The sequence below is a fragment of the Solanum verrucosum genome, unplaced genomic scaffold (assembly GCF_900185275.1).
Source record: "Solanum verrucosum unplaced genomic scaffold, falcon-dt-bn FXZP01000032.1, whole genome shotgun sequence".
Lineage (NCBI taxonomy): Eukaryota > Viridiplantae > Streptophyta > Magnoliopsida > Solanales > Solanaceae > Solanum > Solanum verrucosum.
Genome location: NW_026020569.1, coordinates 2,356,497 through 2,376,359, shown reverse-complemented (window position 1 = coordinate 2,376,359; position 19,863 = coordinate 2,356,497). Strand labels below are relative to the sequence as shown.

Here is a 19,863-nt window from a genome sequence, read left to right as displayed (position 1 = left end):
TTCAAAGACATTAGTACCACAAAATTAAATCCTGTTAAAACAGGATTCAGTACCCTTGTTCCTTCCTTTTGTCGGTCAAAATAGAGAACAACAACATAATACCTACACCCTGTTTGGATCATTGTTACCCATTGTATTGTATCGTTACTATACCTACAATTAATGTTTGTTTTGATTGTTACTTAAAATGTATTGTTAAATTCCGTTGTTATGTAACAATGAAAACTCCCATTTTATGGAACAACCAATTTGGTGTGTTTCCATAGTTACTTAATTTTTTTTTTCCAATTATATCTTTACATAATATTTCATAGTACTATTTTACCCTTTACCTTATATTATTTAATTCTAGTCAAACCTCCTACCCTAGAATAATTAAGGATATTTTAGTAAATTTATAAATTACAATACAATATGATACAGTCAAACCAAACAATAAAAATGTTATTAAACAACAACAAACAATAAAGTCTAGCCAAACATTGTATCTACCATACAATAGAGTACAATACAATAAAATACATTATGAAACAATGGATAACAATGATCCAAACAGAGTGCTAGTGTTATCCGATAAGTGACATATGGAGAGGTTAGAGTGTACGCAGATCTTACCTTTACTAGGAGGTAGAGAGTTTGTTTTCAAGAGACTCTCAACTCAAGGAAAAAACAAATCAAACAGATCGAAAAAGAAATAACATAAATGAAGAAAAATACTATATAGAAAGTGCGATCACAAGGATTTTTTTCCTCACGATTGGGTTGTTGTTGTTTAGGGTACAACTTGCAAGCAAGAGTTGCAACCTTATGGTTAGCATGAACATCAACCAAACTATACACAGCAGAAATTATAAACGAGCAAAAAAGATAGATTAGATGCATGATACACGTACCAAACTTTGTAACTGCTGCCTTGAAACTATATCTCTGCTGTAAAAACGGAGACATTTTAAGAATGTTTGATAATCAGTTGGGCTGTGTAGTCTTTTCTTAACCTTTTCACAGAAAGTGAACCCTTTACCATACCTATCTGACAAGATCAAGGAAATCATATTAAAAACCATACTAACCAAACTCAACAACTCTTTGCTCAAAACAAATCCATACACCAAGAACTTAACCAAAGACAGTTGTTTCCTTCGGGGGAGCCTCAACTTCGTCATCGAGTATTATTTCATAGCCCTTAGGCAAGAAAGAATTGAGTCCAAGGAGCAAACTAGGATACCCTTTAAACAATTGTTTCACTCGTGCTATGACACCAACAATATCAATTATGTGAGGAATATTCGAAGGCTTAAGTCCCACGTAATCAATCACCAAAGCATAATAGAAATAAATGAGGATCATGAACTAGGCAAATTGTAGTAGCAAACCTTTGAGCCTTAAAGTCATTCATAACCTCAAGGAACACATTAAACTTCTCACTTTGGTCCGGAAACATGTCCTTAATTATTTCCTTCAAATAAGTCAATGCATCATTAGTTGTCACATTTGGGTTGCTAGCATTGCCACCAACGCTACCGCGGTCACCTCCTCTTTTGCCCGAACCACCTTCAGAAAATTGTGATTGACCATACCTAATACATTCGAGAGAGAAAAACCAATGCATCATAACCATAGCCATAACTCATAAGTAGACTTATGAATCAAGGATGCAGACCATCAATAAAGTGGGTGAAATTACGAGATTGCTTGAGTAGATATATTATCTATAGATCATATCACTAAATGGAAAATTAATTGGACTATCTTATCTCTAACTCAAACTCATAAACTATTTTCACGAAGTTCCAACTTTAGAGGTTGGGATCGAACCACAAGAATGGGAAGATGGGATCGTCTTCAATTGATTTCACAAATTGAAACACACTAGCAAGACTAGACAAAACTCTTCATCGCGATTGCGGTTGATGGGCCTGCGATTGCGATGTGACACTAAGTTAGACCCGCGATCGCGGAAGGCAACCAACATGGGCATCATGAACGCCGCAAGGAAGTGGGTGAAATTATGAGATTGCTTGAATAGATACATTGTCCCTAGCTTATATCATTAAATAGGAAATTAATCGAATTATCTTATCTTTATCTCAAACCCATAGACTATTTAGGATGGGAAGATGAGATTGCCTTCAATTGACTTCACAACTTGAAACACACTAGCAAGACCAGACAAAACGACAAGTTGAAACACACTAGCAAGAGCAGACAAAACTCTTTCTAGCGATCACGGCTGAGGGGTCCGCAATCACAGAGGGACACTGAGCTAGACAACAGACATCGCGATCGCAAGAGACACTGAGCTAGGCACCGCGATCGCGGAAAGGCTCATGTGATCGCGATCGCGGAAAGGCTCATGTGATCACGGTCACGGAAGGCAACCGACATGGGCATCACGATGAAATTATGAGATTGATACATTATCCTAACTCATATCATTAAATGGGAAAATAATCGGAGTCCCAACTTTAGAGGTATGGAAAGATGGAATCGCCTTCAATTGATTTCAGAACTTGAAACACAAGACCCAACAAAACTCTTTCTCCTAATAAGGCAACCAGCATGGGGATCGCGAACGCAACAAGGATACCGATCGCGGAAGGATAATAGCTCAAAATTTAATAAAGACATGTGGTATCTTCATACGTGACGAAATCTTGATAGGCATTGGTGGCGTTTGTTTAAGTTGAGTATCTAAGCGCATGATCAAACACTTTGTATTCAAATTTTTGAAAAAAATTTATGCAAATATCTATGCAGTTAAGTACATAAAGTAAATTTAATTATACACATGAGTCTTAATCGAGGTTTTTCGCTAATTCGTATAATAAAGGAGATGATATATTTTAAATGATTATTGTATCAAGGCAATTTACAACTGAAAATATGGGCAACTTGAGTGAATAGAACTTACAATTCTCCAATTGGCCGCTTTAATTTCTCGTTCGCAGATGCCGATGCAGATACCTGGACTTTCAATCGCTCCATGCTGCAAAAATAGTGTAATATACAACAATATTAAGAATTAATCCATAGAAAAAATCATTAAGGATCCGTTTGATCATTAAAAAAATATTTAGAATACAATCAAACATTACTAAATCTCTATTTATACCTTTCTACTCTCTGTAGTTGAAAAAAATAATGCGTCTATTATTATAATACCTAGTAAGGTGACTCTCTCTGTATATAATATTACTGAAGAATCGTAAGCCCCTTTCCTTCTTCGTAGTCCTGCCGGGTTGTTGACAATTAGGTCAAACACGGGGTATTTTAGTCTTTTTTTTATATGTTGGCTTGATTCAATTTAGGGAATTTTATATATACATACTTTGTTTGTATATTCACAAGTGAAATATACAAATGGGCAAGTGAAATATACAAATTGCAGCCTTCATAGCAAACAAAATTATTGTTGTGAAGCGCAATTATCGAAACTGTAGTTTTTTTTTTTTGGTAACAAATGTAAAAGATTACCATAACCATCAAAAACAATTACAACCTAAAGAGCACCAATTCTATGATAACAGAAGTTAGGCCTCCGACAAAATTATAAAACTAATTACATATTAACTGTTGAATAAACTGCCTACAATTCTGTGCTTTTTTTGAACTGTATAATAATTTTACCCTCTCTGTAATCTCTTTCTTTATCTGTCAAACTACCTCATCTGTACTTATTTGCTTTCCTTTGAATATCTTTCAATTCCTGGCTCGCCATGTGTGATAGAGGCCTAGGATAGCTCCACCTATAGCTGCCATAATTTCCTTCTTCATTTTCTTCCAGTGTTTCCTCCTGATGCTCTGCAAAGTCTTGATGATTCCTACATTCTGCAGTGTCGTTCCGGTTCATTGAATCATCTCTTGCCATATAGTGGAGGTCCATTTGCACTTCTATTTCTCAAATAGATGTACATTGGTCTCCATTGTTTTCTCATCACATAGACATCAATCAGTGTTATCAACTTAAATGCTAAGTTTCAACTTTCTCTCTTGAGTGAGTAACCTTCCTTGGACAGCCAACCACACCATAAACCTATGCTTTGGTAGAGCCATTGCTGTCCAGATGAGTCAACATTCCTTACTTGTGGTTTGTGGCCTATTATTGCCAAGTAGCTTCTGGTGATAGAATAAATGCCAGATTGTTTCAACTCGTATTTATCTTGTGTATACCACTCCTGTATTTGAACTTTAAGTACATTTAATTTCTTCCAGTACCAGCTACAATCTAATGTTGTCTTATGAGTCCATATAGAATCATCATCCTTTATATATATTCCATGGACCCATTTAACTCACAATGCCTCCTTGTTCTCTATGATTTGCCATATCAATTGACTCACTGAAGCAATATTCCAATTATTACTGCCCTTTATATTTAGACCACCTTGTCTCTTTGGAAAACAAACTTTTTCCCATGACACCAAAGCTATCTTCCTCTTAGCAGCACTACTACCCCACAGAAAATTCCTGCATATCTTATCCACTTCATTGAGAATGCTTTAGGGTAATATGAACACTGGCCCCCAGAAATTATGGATTGAAAATAATACATCATTAATTACTTGTAGCCTATCAGCATATGAGAGCTGTTTTGAGTAAGTTACAGTGATTTTTTTAGTAAGCTTATCAATTAGAGAATGACAATCAGTGTTTGTCCATTTCTTTGGTGAGAGGGGTAGACCAAGGTATTTGATAGGGAATATTACAACGGAGAATCCAGTTCTAGCCAAAATTTGCCTTCTTGTGTTCTCATCAACTCTAGCCAAGAATATACTTGATTTGTCCAAGTTTGCCTCCAAACCAGTAGCAGTACTGAAGTGTGCTAATGCCTCCATAACTCTACTGACTGAAGCCACATTTCCCTTCCAGAATATCATGAGATCATCAACAAAAATTAAGTGAGTTAGTTGCACCTTCTTACACATTGGATGGAATCTAAACTCAGGCATCCCACTCATAGTCTGAAGTGTTCTTAACAAGTATTCCATTACTAATACAAAGAGCAAAGGAGATGCAGGGTCTCCTTGTCTTAGTCCTCTTTTTCCAGCAAAAAAACCATAGTTCTCCCCATTCACTTTTATTGAAAACATAGTGGTAGTAACTCCCAACATGATCCATTTGATGAATTGTTCAGGAAACCCAAAACCATCCAGGACTTTTTCAAGAAACTCCTAACTCACCATGTCATAAGCTTTTTTTAGATCTATTTTCATAAGACACATCAGAGATACATTCTTCCTATTATAGTGTCTAAGTAGATCATGAAAAATTAACACATTGTGCATCATTGATTTCCCTTGTACAAAGGCTGACTGATTTTCTGCTACTATGTGGCTGACAACAACTTTTAATCTACTGCAAATTAGCTTTGATATGCACTTCTAAATGAAATTGCAACAGGAGATTAATCTAAATTGGCTGGCAACTTCAGGCACCTCTATTTTTGGAATGAGAGCAAAACTTGTTGCATTAATTTGTTTTAGAATCTTACTATTCTGAAAGAATTCTAGCACTGCATTTGTGACATCCTCTCCCACCACAGACCATGCTGCCTTGTAGAATCCACTCCCATATCCATCTGGTCCAGGGTTCTTATTACTGTCAATTTTAAAACATAGCCTTTTTCACCTCTTGTGGTTCAAAATATCTGAATGAGTGCACATTGTTGTTTTTCTGAGCACCTTCCCATTTCTTAATAATTCTCCTATTGGTGGACATCTATGCACTGTCTTGTTCCCTAGAATTCCCTCATAATACTCCACAAACATACTTGCAATAATTGCTGGTTCTGATTGCCATACTCCTGCCCTATCCTTTAGTTGTGTTATTGCATGCTTCAACTTCCTATGCTTTATGATTGAATAGAAGTACCTTGTGTTGTCATCTCCCAATCTTATCCAATTTGCCTTACTTCTTTGTTGGAGAAATAATTCAGCCAGATATGATTAAATCCTAAATTTCTGATACAATTGGCTTTCTCTTTATTGACATTCTATGCTATAAGGGTCTATCTGTAATTGCATTTGTGCCTGCTTCAACTTTCCCCTATCTGCACTTGTCTCACTCACTATATTCTGGAACTCTTCTGCATGCAACACCCTCAACTTCTTTGTCAGCAACTTTAATTTTTTCACTATTAGGTACATCATACAACCCTCTATCCTTGTCTTCCATGCTTCTTGCACCATTTCTATAAACTTTGAGTGTTTTGTCCATACATTACAGAACTGAAAAGATTTTCTGGTTTTATACTCTTCATTAAGAACTACTTTTGCTGGGCAATGATCACTAATCCCCTTTGTCAAGAATATTGCTTTGCAACTAGGCATCGAGTCCATCCATTCTCTGTTGACGAATATCTAATCAATTTTTGAAAATATTCTATTTTCTTCATGTTTGTCACTCCAAGTGTATCTATTCCCCTGAGTAGGAAATTCCAGCAAACCACTTTCCGAAATCCATAATTTCTGCCTATGTTACTAGATTACCCCTATTCTATCCTCAACATTCAAGACAGAATTAAAATCACCCAATACTAACCATGGTTCAGTGCACCTCTTACTATGAATCAATAAACTCTCCCATAATTCCTTTCTATCTTCCCAGCTATTGAAGGCATATACATATGAAATTTGAAAGGAAAATTGAAGGGGTATAAACTTTACCTCACAGGTGACTAGCTGAGTAGTCATATCTATGAGATTTACAGAATAATAGTCTGGCCTCCATGTCATCCATATTCTACCATTTTTGTGCCTCTCCAAATTAGTAACATACTTCCAACTAGCAAACATACTTTCTGCCAATTTTTCAATTTTTCCAATTTTTATTTTTGTTTCAAGTAAGCCAATCAAACTTACCTTTTCTTCATTGCAAAGGATTTTCACTTCCTTTTGCTTATTTGGAGCATTAGGCCCCCTTACATTCCAGGTAAGTATATTAATCATTTCCAGACTTTGTTGTAGTCTGGCCTCCCACATTCTCTTTGTTTCCTTCCATAACACTTCTGTTTTGCAATACCTGAAAAGAGTTTGCATTTTCCAACTGATATGTCTGGCTTGGAGGACTCCTTGGAGTTGTCTTCCTTATCCTTACGGGTGTTTGCCATCCCTTTTTATTATTTGTATCCACATTCCCCCCTGTTGAGTTCGTAGTGGGTGTGTCACTTGGTCCCTTGCTCCCGCTTGCCACTTTTGAGTGTTTCCTTCCCTCTGTCCATCTCCTTGTTTAGGAGGTAATTGAACATGCTTAGGACATTTCTTCTTAAATCTGCACACTTTCTCTTCATGCCCATACTTTGCACAAAACTTACATAGTGTTGGCTCCCAGTCATACTGTACATGCTGCTCAATCAGTCTCCCCTTTTCATTCTTGAATTTCATCACCTCTGGCAATTGTGTTCCCATCTCAACTTCAATCAAAATTCGCGCAAAATTCAGGCCATTCCTTTCCTCTGTATTGTGGTCCACCATCATAGGTTTCCCTATTAAGCTACTTATTTTACTCAGCCCTGTCCTGCTCCAATATTTGAAATTCAGACCTGGGAATTTAATCCAGATTGGGACCGTTTGTAGTTCCTCCTTAGTGAATTTTAACTCCGGTGTCCATTCCTTAACAATGAACGGTTTATTATCGAAATGGTAAATGCCTCCTGTAATGCCTCATGTTTTCTAATCACAGTTTCAAATCTCACCACTAGTACCTCATTCTTTAACATTGCTACCTTATCTATACCGTACTTCCCATATAACCTTTGAATGTATCCTTTAATCACTGTAAAAGGAGGGTGTGCACCCAGTACATAACATACCACTGCGTTGCCCTAGTAAGTGATTTCAGACCTAATATCCTCTATTTCGATTTCTACTATCTCCCCCTTCTTTGCTGGAGTTACATACTCCAATTTATATCCCGCATTAGCCAATTTTGCTATGTCAAAGTCGTCCCATATTGATTTCTTCTTGCTATGTCAAAGTGTGTTAGCCTCCTCTTCCACTTTATCCGCCCATGACTTCTTACTGTTACTTGATTCCACAGGGCTTCCATATTCAATTGTTTGAATAACCCCGTCCCAGATGGCTGTTGCTTGGTCTCTCTGCTTTCGTTTTGCCTCCTTGTTACATAACACTGTTCCATTAAACTGCGCTTGCCCTTTTTCAGTCAATATCTCTTTCCCAGTGTTACCGTTACTTTTCAGATGATTTGAAGCTAGATCTATACTTTTTATTTGCAATTCCTCAGTTTTCCTAGATTCACCTTATTTTGTACTCATTCCGCTACTCTTTGACTCAAATCACTTGATTTCACTTCCTCCAAGCTTGGTTTTCGACCTCGTTGAGAGTTCACCTTCATGTGTAAAACTTCCATCTCCATTATTGCCTTTTGAGTGGGTATACGAACTCGCTTACCCATGGTGGGTGCAAGTTATGCTAACTTGCACCGAGATAGAAAGCATACTCCTCTAAAGATATATCCTAACATATGTTGTTTCTTTATCGAAACTATAGTTATAGAGCCTTATTATGTCTATTATCTTAGCTATTTCTTAAATTTTCTCATCAATTTATTGAATTAAAAATTATTCATTAGGTCAAAATAGAGTAATCTGACAATAAATATAACCTCGTTTGTAATTTTTATTGTTTTTTCTTCTTAAGATTCCACAAAAATGGTGGAGTTTTGAGATGGGCAAAAAATTAGTGACACGTGTAGACATTTTTGAAGTTCATGAATGAACCCAAATTTTAATTTGTTATTTTGCAGCCTCCTTTATCAATCAAATTTCCCCAATTTGGTTGATAAATTGTTTGCTTAATTTTGATATGATATGTTTAATACGAGTTTACATAAAAGTAAAAAAGCATGCATGCACGATAATGTTATAACGAATTTAACAATTTATTGTGGTAAATTATAATAATTTGTAGAGTGATAGACATAAAATGTGAAAGTTATTAAAGGCACGTCACAACCTATCCACTTAAAAAACAATTATCTATTGTAATAAAAATGTCATTATAAATTTATTACATATCATCAACATTCTTGATCCCAATTAGTTTAGATTTAACTGCAATCAATTTCAAGAATAAAAAAATTATCAACTCTTTTTGTAATTTTTGAACTTTTCCACGCGTGAGTTTTACGAAATCTAGAGAAGAAGAACATTGATCATAATAATGCTGAAAAAAAGTCAACTTTAAATATACCTCACATATGATAAAAATTTTGTATCAAGTAAACAATGCAGGGCAAGATGAAAACAAATAATGATTATTAAACAAAACAAACTAAGTTTTCAATTAAACAATTTGAGATATATCATTCTACTAAATCCACATAGCATCGCTATGAATTAGACTAAAAAGCACTTCATAAGTGCAATATTTCACTTTTTCAATATTTTATCGTCATCCAAGTTAGACAACAAATTGGCAATAGACGAATCTACCAAGAATTTAGCGAACTCATCTAGTAGATCTGGATGATTCTTGAGAAGTACAGAAACCTATACATATAAAAAATAGTACTTAATAATAAAAAAGAACATGATAATCGTCTATAATATATATTCAATTTGAAAATGTTTTATCACCTCACGGTTCACCTCTTCGACGTTCTTACACTCCTTGCACATGGATAGAATATTTATGAAGGATTTGTACTCATAGTCATTTCCTAAACATTTCTACAATAAGTTATAAATTAGCAAGTTAGGACTAAAGGTTTCTTTTATATATAAAAAAGACCTTTTATTACTAAAATCAAAAGATAACATAAATGTTACCTTTATTTTGTTCATTAAACTGATTGCTTGTTCCAAATCTGTTTTCTTCTTGTCTTCATCCGTGAGGATTATTTCATAGCCATTGGGCAAAAAAAGATTAAATCCAAGCAGCAATCTAGGATGACCTTCAAACAATTCTTTTATTTTTGCTATGACACCAACAATATCAATTTTGTGAGAAATATTAAAGACTTAGTCCCACATAAATCAAAACATAAATTATTGAAGACCGTAACAATAGACAGATTGTCGTAACAAACCTTTTTCTCTTAAAGTCGGTCATAACATCAAGAAACATGTTATACTTCTCTGCTTGGTCAGAAAACATGTCCTTAACATCCTTCAAATAAGAGAGCGCATCATAATACTCTGGCTTACTATTTTTATGACTGTCATCTCGTATTTCGCTCAAATCACTTTCATGAAATTGTGATTGATTATATCTAATTCAAGGAAAAAATTTAAAATCATGAGAATAATAACCATAAGTAACCACTCATATATATTGCTACAAAATCAAGAGTGCAATCCAATAATGAATAAAATAGATGAAATAATAGAAGATTAGAGCTCAAATTTTAATAAAAAGAGATCATAACTTCATTTGTTATTAAATATTGGTAGACAGAGTTACTACAAATGTAGCGATTGAAGATAGCAAGTGAAATATTTGGATGTGCACAAACTTGTAAGGCTTAATATTTAATTTGTCAGTAAATTTTACTTAGACGTTCAATCTATAGTTTGTTCCAATTGAGCATCTAAACACATGATAAATTTTGAAAAACTTTGTATGCACTCTCAAACACCTATTAGTTAGTTAAATTAATAACATAAAATAAATTATCTCATTTCAATATATACATTGATCTCAATTGAAATATGTTTAAGATTTTAAGGTTTATTGATTTCAATGCATATAATTAAATGAGATAATCTATTTTAGGATTTCTCACACAAATATACCAAGCAACTAATTTTTCCAGCTAATATATATAATGTATCTATATTATATAAATAATGTATATCCATGTATATATGATGTATAATTATATGTAAGAGATGTATATACATTTATACACACTGTTATACAATATTTATACATTGGTATATAATATCTATGTAATATAAATATATTGTATAAATAATGTAGACCCATGCAAATATAATGTAATACACAAAATCAAATGAAGACAAAAAAAATGACCACTGATTCTAATATTAATTTAATAAAATAATATTTTTTTATCAAAATACATATAAAAAAGAGTCACATTTTAAAAGTGGGATGGAGAAAAATAAAAGTGGATACCAAAGTTTGGGTTATTGTCGATAATTAATTGATAATTTGGTCATTATATTGTTAGTTAAAACAATAACTGATGATCATTTCCTTTTTCTATTTTATGTAGTTGACTTAACTAAATCTTAGTAGCTACGTTTGTTAGCTATAAGTGTGGTAAATGGCTATACGCTCAACTCAACTCATTTTAAATTGGTTGGTTATCCAATCATTTAAAAGTGAGTCAATTATATTATAAATCGCAATATATGGATAATCCATGGATATTCCACCAATTGCACTCCCCTTAGAGTATGCAAGGGTCTAGGAATCTCTACAAAGTTCACTTATTTCTAAAGATGAAATCTTTATCTTCAGTTTTTCCTAACAATTCTTAGTGATAGAAAAAAATTAAGCCGTTAATATGACAAACAATGACATCTAACATTTTTATAATCACAAAGTAACGCACACCACACATCATATAGCATCTAGAAATCACCATTCTAACTCACATTACCAATAATTCAACAAATTTCAAACAATGTATCAGAATAAGTCATGTACATAAAAAAAACACTACAGACAAAAATAAACTGAAGACAAAAAACTTACGATCCTCTACGGGATGAACCACATACAACACAAATCAATAGCCTCATGTTGCAAAAATAACAAGAAGATTTACAATAAAAAATAAAAGTTTCAGTTGATCTATCATCAGAAAAAGGAATTAAATCAAACTTATTAAGAGTGTGTTTTGTATAAAAAAAATATTTTTAATTTTCTCATGTTTGATTTACTTTAATGTTTAAAAAACTACGTTTCTTCTAACTGAAGAATAAATTACTTTCTACCCTAACTCAGACTCCCAATCTGAATTTTTACCCTTTAATTATTTTTTCATACTAAACACATCCTAAGAGGAGAGAAAAAAAAATAGTTTTGTAATTTGAAGTACTCATTTCTTTATATAATAAGAAGCAATGGAGATCCATATTATCCATTGAGTTCATCAATTTATATCCTTACCAAATATGATTCAAATTAAATATTTTATTCATTTTCATGTCACTCATTTTCGATCAGTCCATATTCGATTTGGCCCCCTCCACCCAATTCCACCCACCCATCTTGTTTTTCACCTATATTTTCCTACAATCTTTCATATTATTGGTGAGAGTTCAATTTTCTATTTGTAATCCCTTATCCCCTCCCCCAATTCATTTTATTGAAAAAAATTATTGATATATGAGGCACAATTTTCTTTTCCAATTGGTTAAGGATTCATCTAGACAAACACAACATATCTAAAGATTAAATATATATCTTCAATTTTTCCTGATAATTCTTTGTGGTAGAATAAAATTTAAGTCCTACTCTAAGTGATTAGATATGGCAGAAAATAACATCTAACATTTTTTAATCACAAGATAATGCATACCACACATCATATAGCAACTAAGAATCACCGATCTACCTCAAATTACCAATAATTCAACAAATATAAGTCACGTACATAGAAAAAACAAACACTTAAGACAGAAATAAACTGAAAACAAAGAGCTTACGATTCTCCACGGGATGAACCACATACATCACCACCCAATCGCCTCATGCTGCAAAAATAACAAGAAGATTTACAACAAAAAAAGAAATGTTTCAGTAGATCTATCATAAAAAAAAAGGAGTTAAATATAAAAAATCATCCAACTCATTTTTCTCTACCTTTTCCTTTTCGTCTCTTTGCTTTCCCTCTTTCTAAACTCGAAAGAACTACAACACATGCACGTTTAAATAACAAAGAGCGTAGAAAAAAACTTGATTGATATGCAAAAAAGGTATAATTTTAAAATGGGCTCAAAATTAGTGATACTGTGCACATTTTTAAGTTCATGAATGAGCCCAATTTTTTATTTGTTATGCTCCAATCTCCTTTACCAACTTTCATTATTTGACATTATATTATTTTAGATTATACTAGAATTATTTTATGCTATATTTAACTATAATTATAAAATTTATTAATATTCCAAAAAAGAACTATTGATTTTTTGTTAGTATTTTTGGTAAAGTTATAAATTTGTGGTCAATGAATCTATCTCCAAATGAAAAAATATTTTTTGTGGTATACGACAAAGTCCTAAGACTATTTTGAAATTATACTTCAATTTTTGTGAAGAGGAATTAGATTATACTCCCTCTGTCCCTCATAATTTGTCTATTTTTTCTTTTTTACTTGTCCATTTTGACAAATAAAAAAAGAGCAATTTTATTATTTATTATACCCTTAATTATTTAATTTTGGAAAAGATAAAACTTCTTGAAAATCTTAAATTTTTTAATCTACTTTATAATTAATAGGGGTAAAATGATAAATTCACTATGTTAATCATTATTTTCTTAATAGATGTGTCAATTCAAAAGTAGACATGTAATTAGGATAGAGGGAATATATAATAATTATTCAAGAATAATGAATTAAATGACGTATGAGATTTATTTAAATGATTTTCGCCAAATCAAATTGAATGGTTGTTAGTAATTTTTTTGGTGATGTGATAAATTAGCCGTCAATGCAATTCACTTCAAATGACTAAATGATCTAAAGTCTAACTTTATTCAACATTACTTGGCGAGCAAATGTGTCAAATCGGTGGATTGTGCTGAATACAATTGGGTCAAAATGTATTATTATTATTATTATTATTATTATTATTATTATTATTATTTATTACAATCAACAAGATATTTTAACTTGATAGGACTAGAATGAGGGTCATAATTCAATTTGCTCAATTTTTATTAAATTTCAATTATTTTATTTATTCTTTTACAAATAAAATATTTTAGAAAATAGTTTTGACAGGATTTTGTATCCAATTTGTATGAGGTGAAATGATTTGTATTGAAATAGATTGAGTTAAAAAAAATTCGAAAGAGTTGTTCCAAACTTGGACAAGTTATGTCCCAGTTTTGTCACCATACTGGTGAAAATATTTGATTATGTTAGAACCCTTAACATAGGCACAAAACATAAAACAAAGGAAAATAACTTATACCTCATAGTTCACATATAATCAAAATTTAGAGTTTGTTTGACATTGCTGCTAAAAATAGGAGTACGGAATCAAAAGGACAACTTTTTTCTTTCAAAAAATAAAAAAGGCATATCAAATTTTTTTAACCAAAAAGGCAAAATCGTTTCCGACAGAGCGATTTTCTTCTGACAAAATTTGACGTCATTCCGTTAAAAGAAATAAAAATCAGCTGCCTTGGAGTTTTAATTTTTTTTATCAAATCGCTGAAAGGGTAGCAATTTTTTTTAAAAAATAACTTCTTAAAAAAATCGCAACTTCAAAATTTTATTAATTTTTTTATTAAAACGCTGCCATAACGATTTTTTTAAAAAGAATTTTTTTTCCTTTTATTTTATTTTTTTATATAAAAAAGCTGCTATAGCAGTTACTTTAAAGAAAAAAGACCTTTTTTTTTAGAAAATCGTTGTCAAGGCAGCGATTTATATTTCATTTAACGGTACGGCGTTAATTTTTGTCAAAAGACGGAGTGATTTTTCCCTTTTGGTTAATTTTTTTTTTTGATGTATTGCTTTTGTTTTTTGAAAGAAAAAAATTGCCCTTTTGGCTCCGAACTCCTGAAAACAACTTAATTTTAGAAGCACTTTTTAAATGGTTTTTTAAAAAAGTGCTTTTGAAAAAAAACAATTCGTGTTTGGCTAATTCATTTGTAAAGTGTTTTTCATTAGCAAAATGTGTTTGACTAATTAATTTTTAAAAAATGCTTTTAAGAATCAAATTACAAAAAAGAACAACTATTAATGTACTTTTAATATTGAAATTATTTTATAGAGAAAAACTATTTTAAATATCTATTATAAAAAGTAAATTAAATTTTATTTTTTTTTAAATTAAAATTTACATGTTTAAATTTTCAATCAATATTATACCCTTTTTGGGAGGCTGAAATCTTTAATTGTTATTTTTTCCTTATTTTTTCTAATCTTGAAAAAGTGTTATTGTTACCTTTTTTCTAATTCTACAAAATAGTACGTAAAATAATATATAATATATAAAATAATAATATATAAACATAAAATAAATTATGATTTTTTTTATATAAAATAAAAAATAAAATTCTTAAATGAAATTTAACCAAACTTATGAAATATGCTAATTAATTAACAAGAAATATATTGGGAAATATGTAAATATGTATATATGAAAAGGATATTTTAGTCTTGAGAAAAATAAAATTTTTTTCTACTTTTTTTTCTTTTTAAAGCAAGAAAAATATTTTACTGATTTGTTTAACACTTAATTTTTCAATAAAAGTATTTTTTTCTCAAAATAAGTGTTTCTAACCTACGAACAAAAATGTCAAACAGGCTCTTAATATCCTATAAATGGGGGCTAGATGAAAACTAACGACAAATAATTAAATACAATAATCTAAATTGTTAAATAAACAATTTGATATATTATATTGAAGCAACGATAGCATTCTCCTTTTTAAATATTTTCATTTCACGCTTTTTTCGCCTCCTTGATTCGTCATATTTACCACGTATAGAGGATATGACTCTAAATGATATGACTTTGTTTTCAACAAGTTTTATCCCATAGGTTGCAGATATAGAAGCACATATTCAACCTTGAATGATTTTTTTCTTAATTTGCTAAGGGAAGATGATATTATTAAAAAAAACCATATAGTACCAACATTTTACATTGCCAATAAAACTGAATCTCTAGTCATTAGAAACAGAAGAAAAATTTCCAAGAAACCCATGAATAACATCAAGTCGAACTCCTTCACAAGCTTTAGTCATACCAATCACACTATTACAAGGAACTAAAGCGGATGGTTAACTGATCAAATACGTTCCCTAAGCTTGAAATCAGCTGAAGAATCTGGCAAGAATTTAGCGAACTCACCAAGCAAATCTGAATGATTCTTGAAAAGTATAGCAACCTACACATAAAAGAAGTAGTAATAAGTTAAAACATGAAGATCAATCATCTAATATAATTTGTGTATCCAAATTGAAAGATATTTTATCACCACCTTATGGTAGACATCATAGCTCTCCATGTTGTACATCCTCAAAATGTTTAAGAATGATTCATACACATGGTTGTCGTTTCGGAAACGTTCCTGCACAAAGCGACAACCCCAACAAGTAAGTTAGCACTCATATTTTATCTATCTGTCTAATAAAAAGCGTGAGACTGGACATGTATACCAAATTATATAATCCTGATTTTGTAAAATATGGCATTACTAAAATAAAGCCTTAAGCAATAACTCCATTATCGCCCCCACAGATGTTGACTAAAAAGATGTACTTAAATCATATACTTAACAAATAGGACCAAGCACTCCAACTCTTAGGTAAGTGCCTATACCTATTAACATTAAAGCCTCATTACTAACTCTTATAGTAAGCGAATAGTTTATGGTACAAAACATTTTTATCACTCAACTATTTGTAATAACCTCAGAAAGTTAATCAACTTTGTTACGTTTTTGTAATAGAAAAATCACTCAACTATTTCAATTTCATACAAAGTCAACTAATTTATGCTTAAAAAAATTCAAGAGATATAGTTTGGATTGATTGAATGGCTTTGTAGGTGAAATAACAATAGTTGAGAGATCTAGCTAACATGATTCTAGAAAAATATTATTACTTTCCGCAACTATTGAAGGTATTTTAATTGATATGGACTAATTAATAATCTAATCACTATAATTAAGATTGTTTCAGCGTAATTTATCCTGGAACTCAACTTTAAATTGGAAAATAATGCATATTTTTTATATAATTAGACAACAATAAATTATTTATGAATTTAGAAGAAAAGAAGGTAGGAGAATAACCTTTACTTTCTCCACAAAACTGGCAGCTTCTTCAAACTTAATTCCCTGTGGACGAGCCTCATTTTCTTGTTTTATTTGATAAGTTGAAGGAGCCTCAGTTTTTACACTTGTTCTCTTCTTCCTTTACTAACTTGGATTCATTCCACTTAGTCATTACACCTACAAGAAATCCAACTGCAAAGCAGTGTAACCTTTCAAATTAGAATCTTACATATATATATGTATATGTATTGTGTGTGTGACAGAATTCATTAAAGACTTACCAGCTCGTTCATAACGATCTATAAATACATTGAAACGCTCCATAAGACAAGGATGTTTTCCAAGTGTTTGAGCAACCTGAAATGAGTAGTTAAATCTATGATGCTTAAACAACAAACAGACCGACTTGTACATCATCTAAAAGATATTAGTACCACAAAATCCTGTTAAAAACATTAGGTCTAGCCTATGATTTGCATGAACATCAACCAAACCATAGATGGCAGAAATTATAAGCAAAGATTACTGTCATATAGGAGCAACAAAGATAAGATTAGGTGCATGATGATACACGTACCAAAGATTGTAACTGCTCCCTTGTAATTATTTCTCCGCTGTAATCACTAAGACATTTTAAGAATGTCTGATAATCAGCTGGACTTCCTAGTCTTTCCTTTACCTCTTCACAGAAAGTGAACCCTTTTGTATATGTATCTGCCAAGATCAAACAAATCCTATTAAAAAGCATACTAACCAAACTCAGCAACGCTATGCTAAAAACAGATGCATACATCAAGAACTTAACCAAAAACGGAGTCAAACAGACTGAACGTTTAGCGACATACTAATAGAATATTAATCATGACGAATTCTGATATGTCTTGTTGGAGATTGTTTTTACGAAATTTCAATTGTCATCTTGTTTAGTAATGTAAAGTACTTGTAACAAAATCCTAGTGGAAAATTATTCAAGACTTTCTGAGGCTCATTACACCTGCAAGTAATCCAACTGCAAAGCAGAAACCAATAAAAATGGCACAACAGTTTTACCATCATGAAATTTTAACTTACCAACTCGATCATATCGATCCAGAAATTCATTGAAACCCTCCATAAGATCAGGATATTTTCCAATTATTTCAGCAACCTGAAATTGGTAGCATGCTTCAAATTAATGATGCTTAAACAACAAGAAGATCGACTTGTATATCATTTAAAAGACATTAGAACCACCAAATCCTGTAAAAACAGGATTCAGTACCCCTGTTTCTTCTCCCTTTTGTTGGCCAAAAACCGAACCACAGATAGCAAATATTATAAACAAAGATAAATGTCACTTTGGAACAAAAGGGCTTGATTAATAGCATGATAGACGTACCAAACTTTGTAACTTGTTCCTTGCAATCGTTTCTGTGCTGTAAATATGGAGACATTTTAAGAATTTCAGATAATCAGCTGGACTTTGTAGTCTTTCCTTTACCCTTTCACAGAAAATGAACCCTTTGCTACACGAATCTGACAAGATCAAGTAAATCATATTAAAAAGCATACTAACCAAACTCAGCAACTCTGCTAAAATCAAATGCATAAACCAAGAACTTTACCAAAAAACAAAGAGAGATATACTGAAAAATGAATTAATACATACTTACTAATAGATCATTGTCACCACAAACCAAATAGCTAATAGTGGAAGATTCTAATGCAGCACATCAAATACAAATATTCAAACAATGCTAACCATGAACTCACATTTCAGGGTATCTTCAAACTCTCCAAAAGAATTCATTTTACCAGGATGCTGCTGCTTGCTTAGATCTACTTCCTTCTTAGTATCTGGCAAGAACCTAGTGAACTCATCTAGCAAATCTGGATGGCCATTGAAAAGTACGGCAATCTACACATATGATGTGACAAATAGAAACAAAAAATTAAAACATAAAGATCATCTATAATATCTATGTATTCCAATTTTTTTAAAAAAATTTATTACCTCTCGGTACACCTCATTGATTCCCTTATGCTCTTTCCTATACATGTTCAATATGTCTAGGAAGTATCTGTAGACATGATCATCATTTTGGAAACGCGTCTGCAGGAAATGATAAACCAAATAAATTAGGACTAAAGTGTTTTAAAGAAGAAAAAGGCAGACCTTTATTGTTTAAACTGGAAGGTAGCAGGAATGTAACCTTTATTTTGTTCACAAAGTTGATAGCTTCTCCAAATTCAACTCTAGGCTTATCTTCTTGATTGAGAGTTATTGTATAACCCTCGGGCAAGAAAGTGTTGAACCCAGTGATCAACCTAGGGTGCCCTTTGAACAAGTCTTTCACTCTTGCTATGACAGTAACAGTATCAATTCTGTCAAGAAAATGGAATAAGTCACGGATAAAACAACAAATATGAGAATCATGACACTAGGTAAATAGTGGTAACAAACCTTTGAGCCTTAAAATGTTTCATAATATCAAGGAACACATCATACTTCTCTCTGCCTTGAAACGTGTCCTTAACTTCCTTCAAATAAGACAACGCATCCTCGGTTGTCAGATGTGGGTTACAAGGGCCAAGAAAAGTTAGCCCTCTGCCAGCATTGCGGCTGCCCAATGCTCCATTTTCAAGAAAAGGTGATGGACCATGCCTAATTCATAGAGGAAAAAAAAAATACATATACATCATAATTATACCATAAGTAAGTAGTCATAGCTACCAAAAATGAGATTATCCAGCCCAATTTTATTTTATTTTTGGCTTTTAACCTAAATTAAAACACTAATTTCTTAATAAGAACTCAACAAATCAAAACAATTGAGGAAGTGAACAGAGCTTACGATTCTCTACGAGAATAATTGATTGGCCGCTTAAATCTCTCCTTACCACCAGATACATCTACTCTCAATCGGACCAT

At 32.0% G+C, this 19,863-nt stretch overlaps 3 protein-coding genes across 3 annotated transcripts; all 3 read right to left on the bottom strand.

Moving 5' to 3' along the window:
* Positions 1–4,292: 4,292 nt before the first annotated feature.
* Positions 4,293–7,472, bottom strand: LOC125810992 (uncharacterized). The gene is made up of 4 exons (XM_049490485.1): positions 7,313–7,472; positions 5,436–5,578; positions 4,563–5,171; positions 4,293–4,475 (listed from the first exon to the last, which is right to left on the bottom strand). The coding sequence occupies exons 1-4, from the start codon at positions 7,470–7,472 to the stop codon at positions 4,293–4,295; spliced, it is 1,095 nt and encodes a 364-aa protein (XP_049346442.1).
* Positions 7,473–9,388: 1,916 nt separating this feature from the next.
* On the bottom strand, positions 9,389–12,856 carry LOC125810990 (paired amphipathic helix protein Sin3-like 2). Its single transcript, XM_049490483.1, has 6 exons — positions 12,798–12,856; positions 12,641–12,688; positions 10,048–10,230; positions 9,788–9,959; positions 9,596–9,688; positions 9,389–9,508 (listed from the first exon to the last, which is right to left on the bottom strand). The coding sequence occupies exons 1-6, from the start codon at positions 12,854–12,856 to the stop codon at positions 9,389–9,391; spliced, it is 675 nt and encodes a 224-aa protein (XP_049346440.1).
* A 4,162-nt stretch (positions 12,857–17,018) lies between these two features.
* LOC125810989 (paired amphipathic helix protein Sin3-like 1) lies at positions 17,019–19,863 on the bottom strand. The gene is made up of 10 exons (XM_049490482.1): positions 19,787–19,863; positions 19,396–19,596; positions 19,145–19,316; positions 18,946–19,044; positions 18,705–18,849; positions 18,331–18,467; positions 18,024–18,099; positions 17,530–17,666; positions 17,234–17,309; positions 17,019–17,144 (listed from the first exon to the last, which is right to left on the bottom strand). Exons 1-10 carry the CDS (start codon positions 19,861–19,863, stop codon positions 17,065–17,067), a joined length of 1,200 nt encoding a protein of 399 aa, XP_049346439.1. The 3' UTR covers positions 17,019–17,064.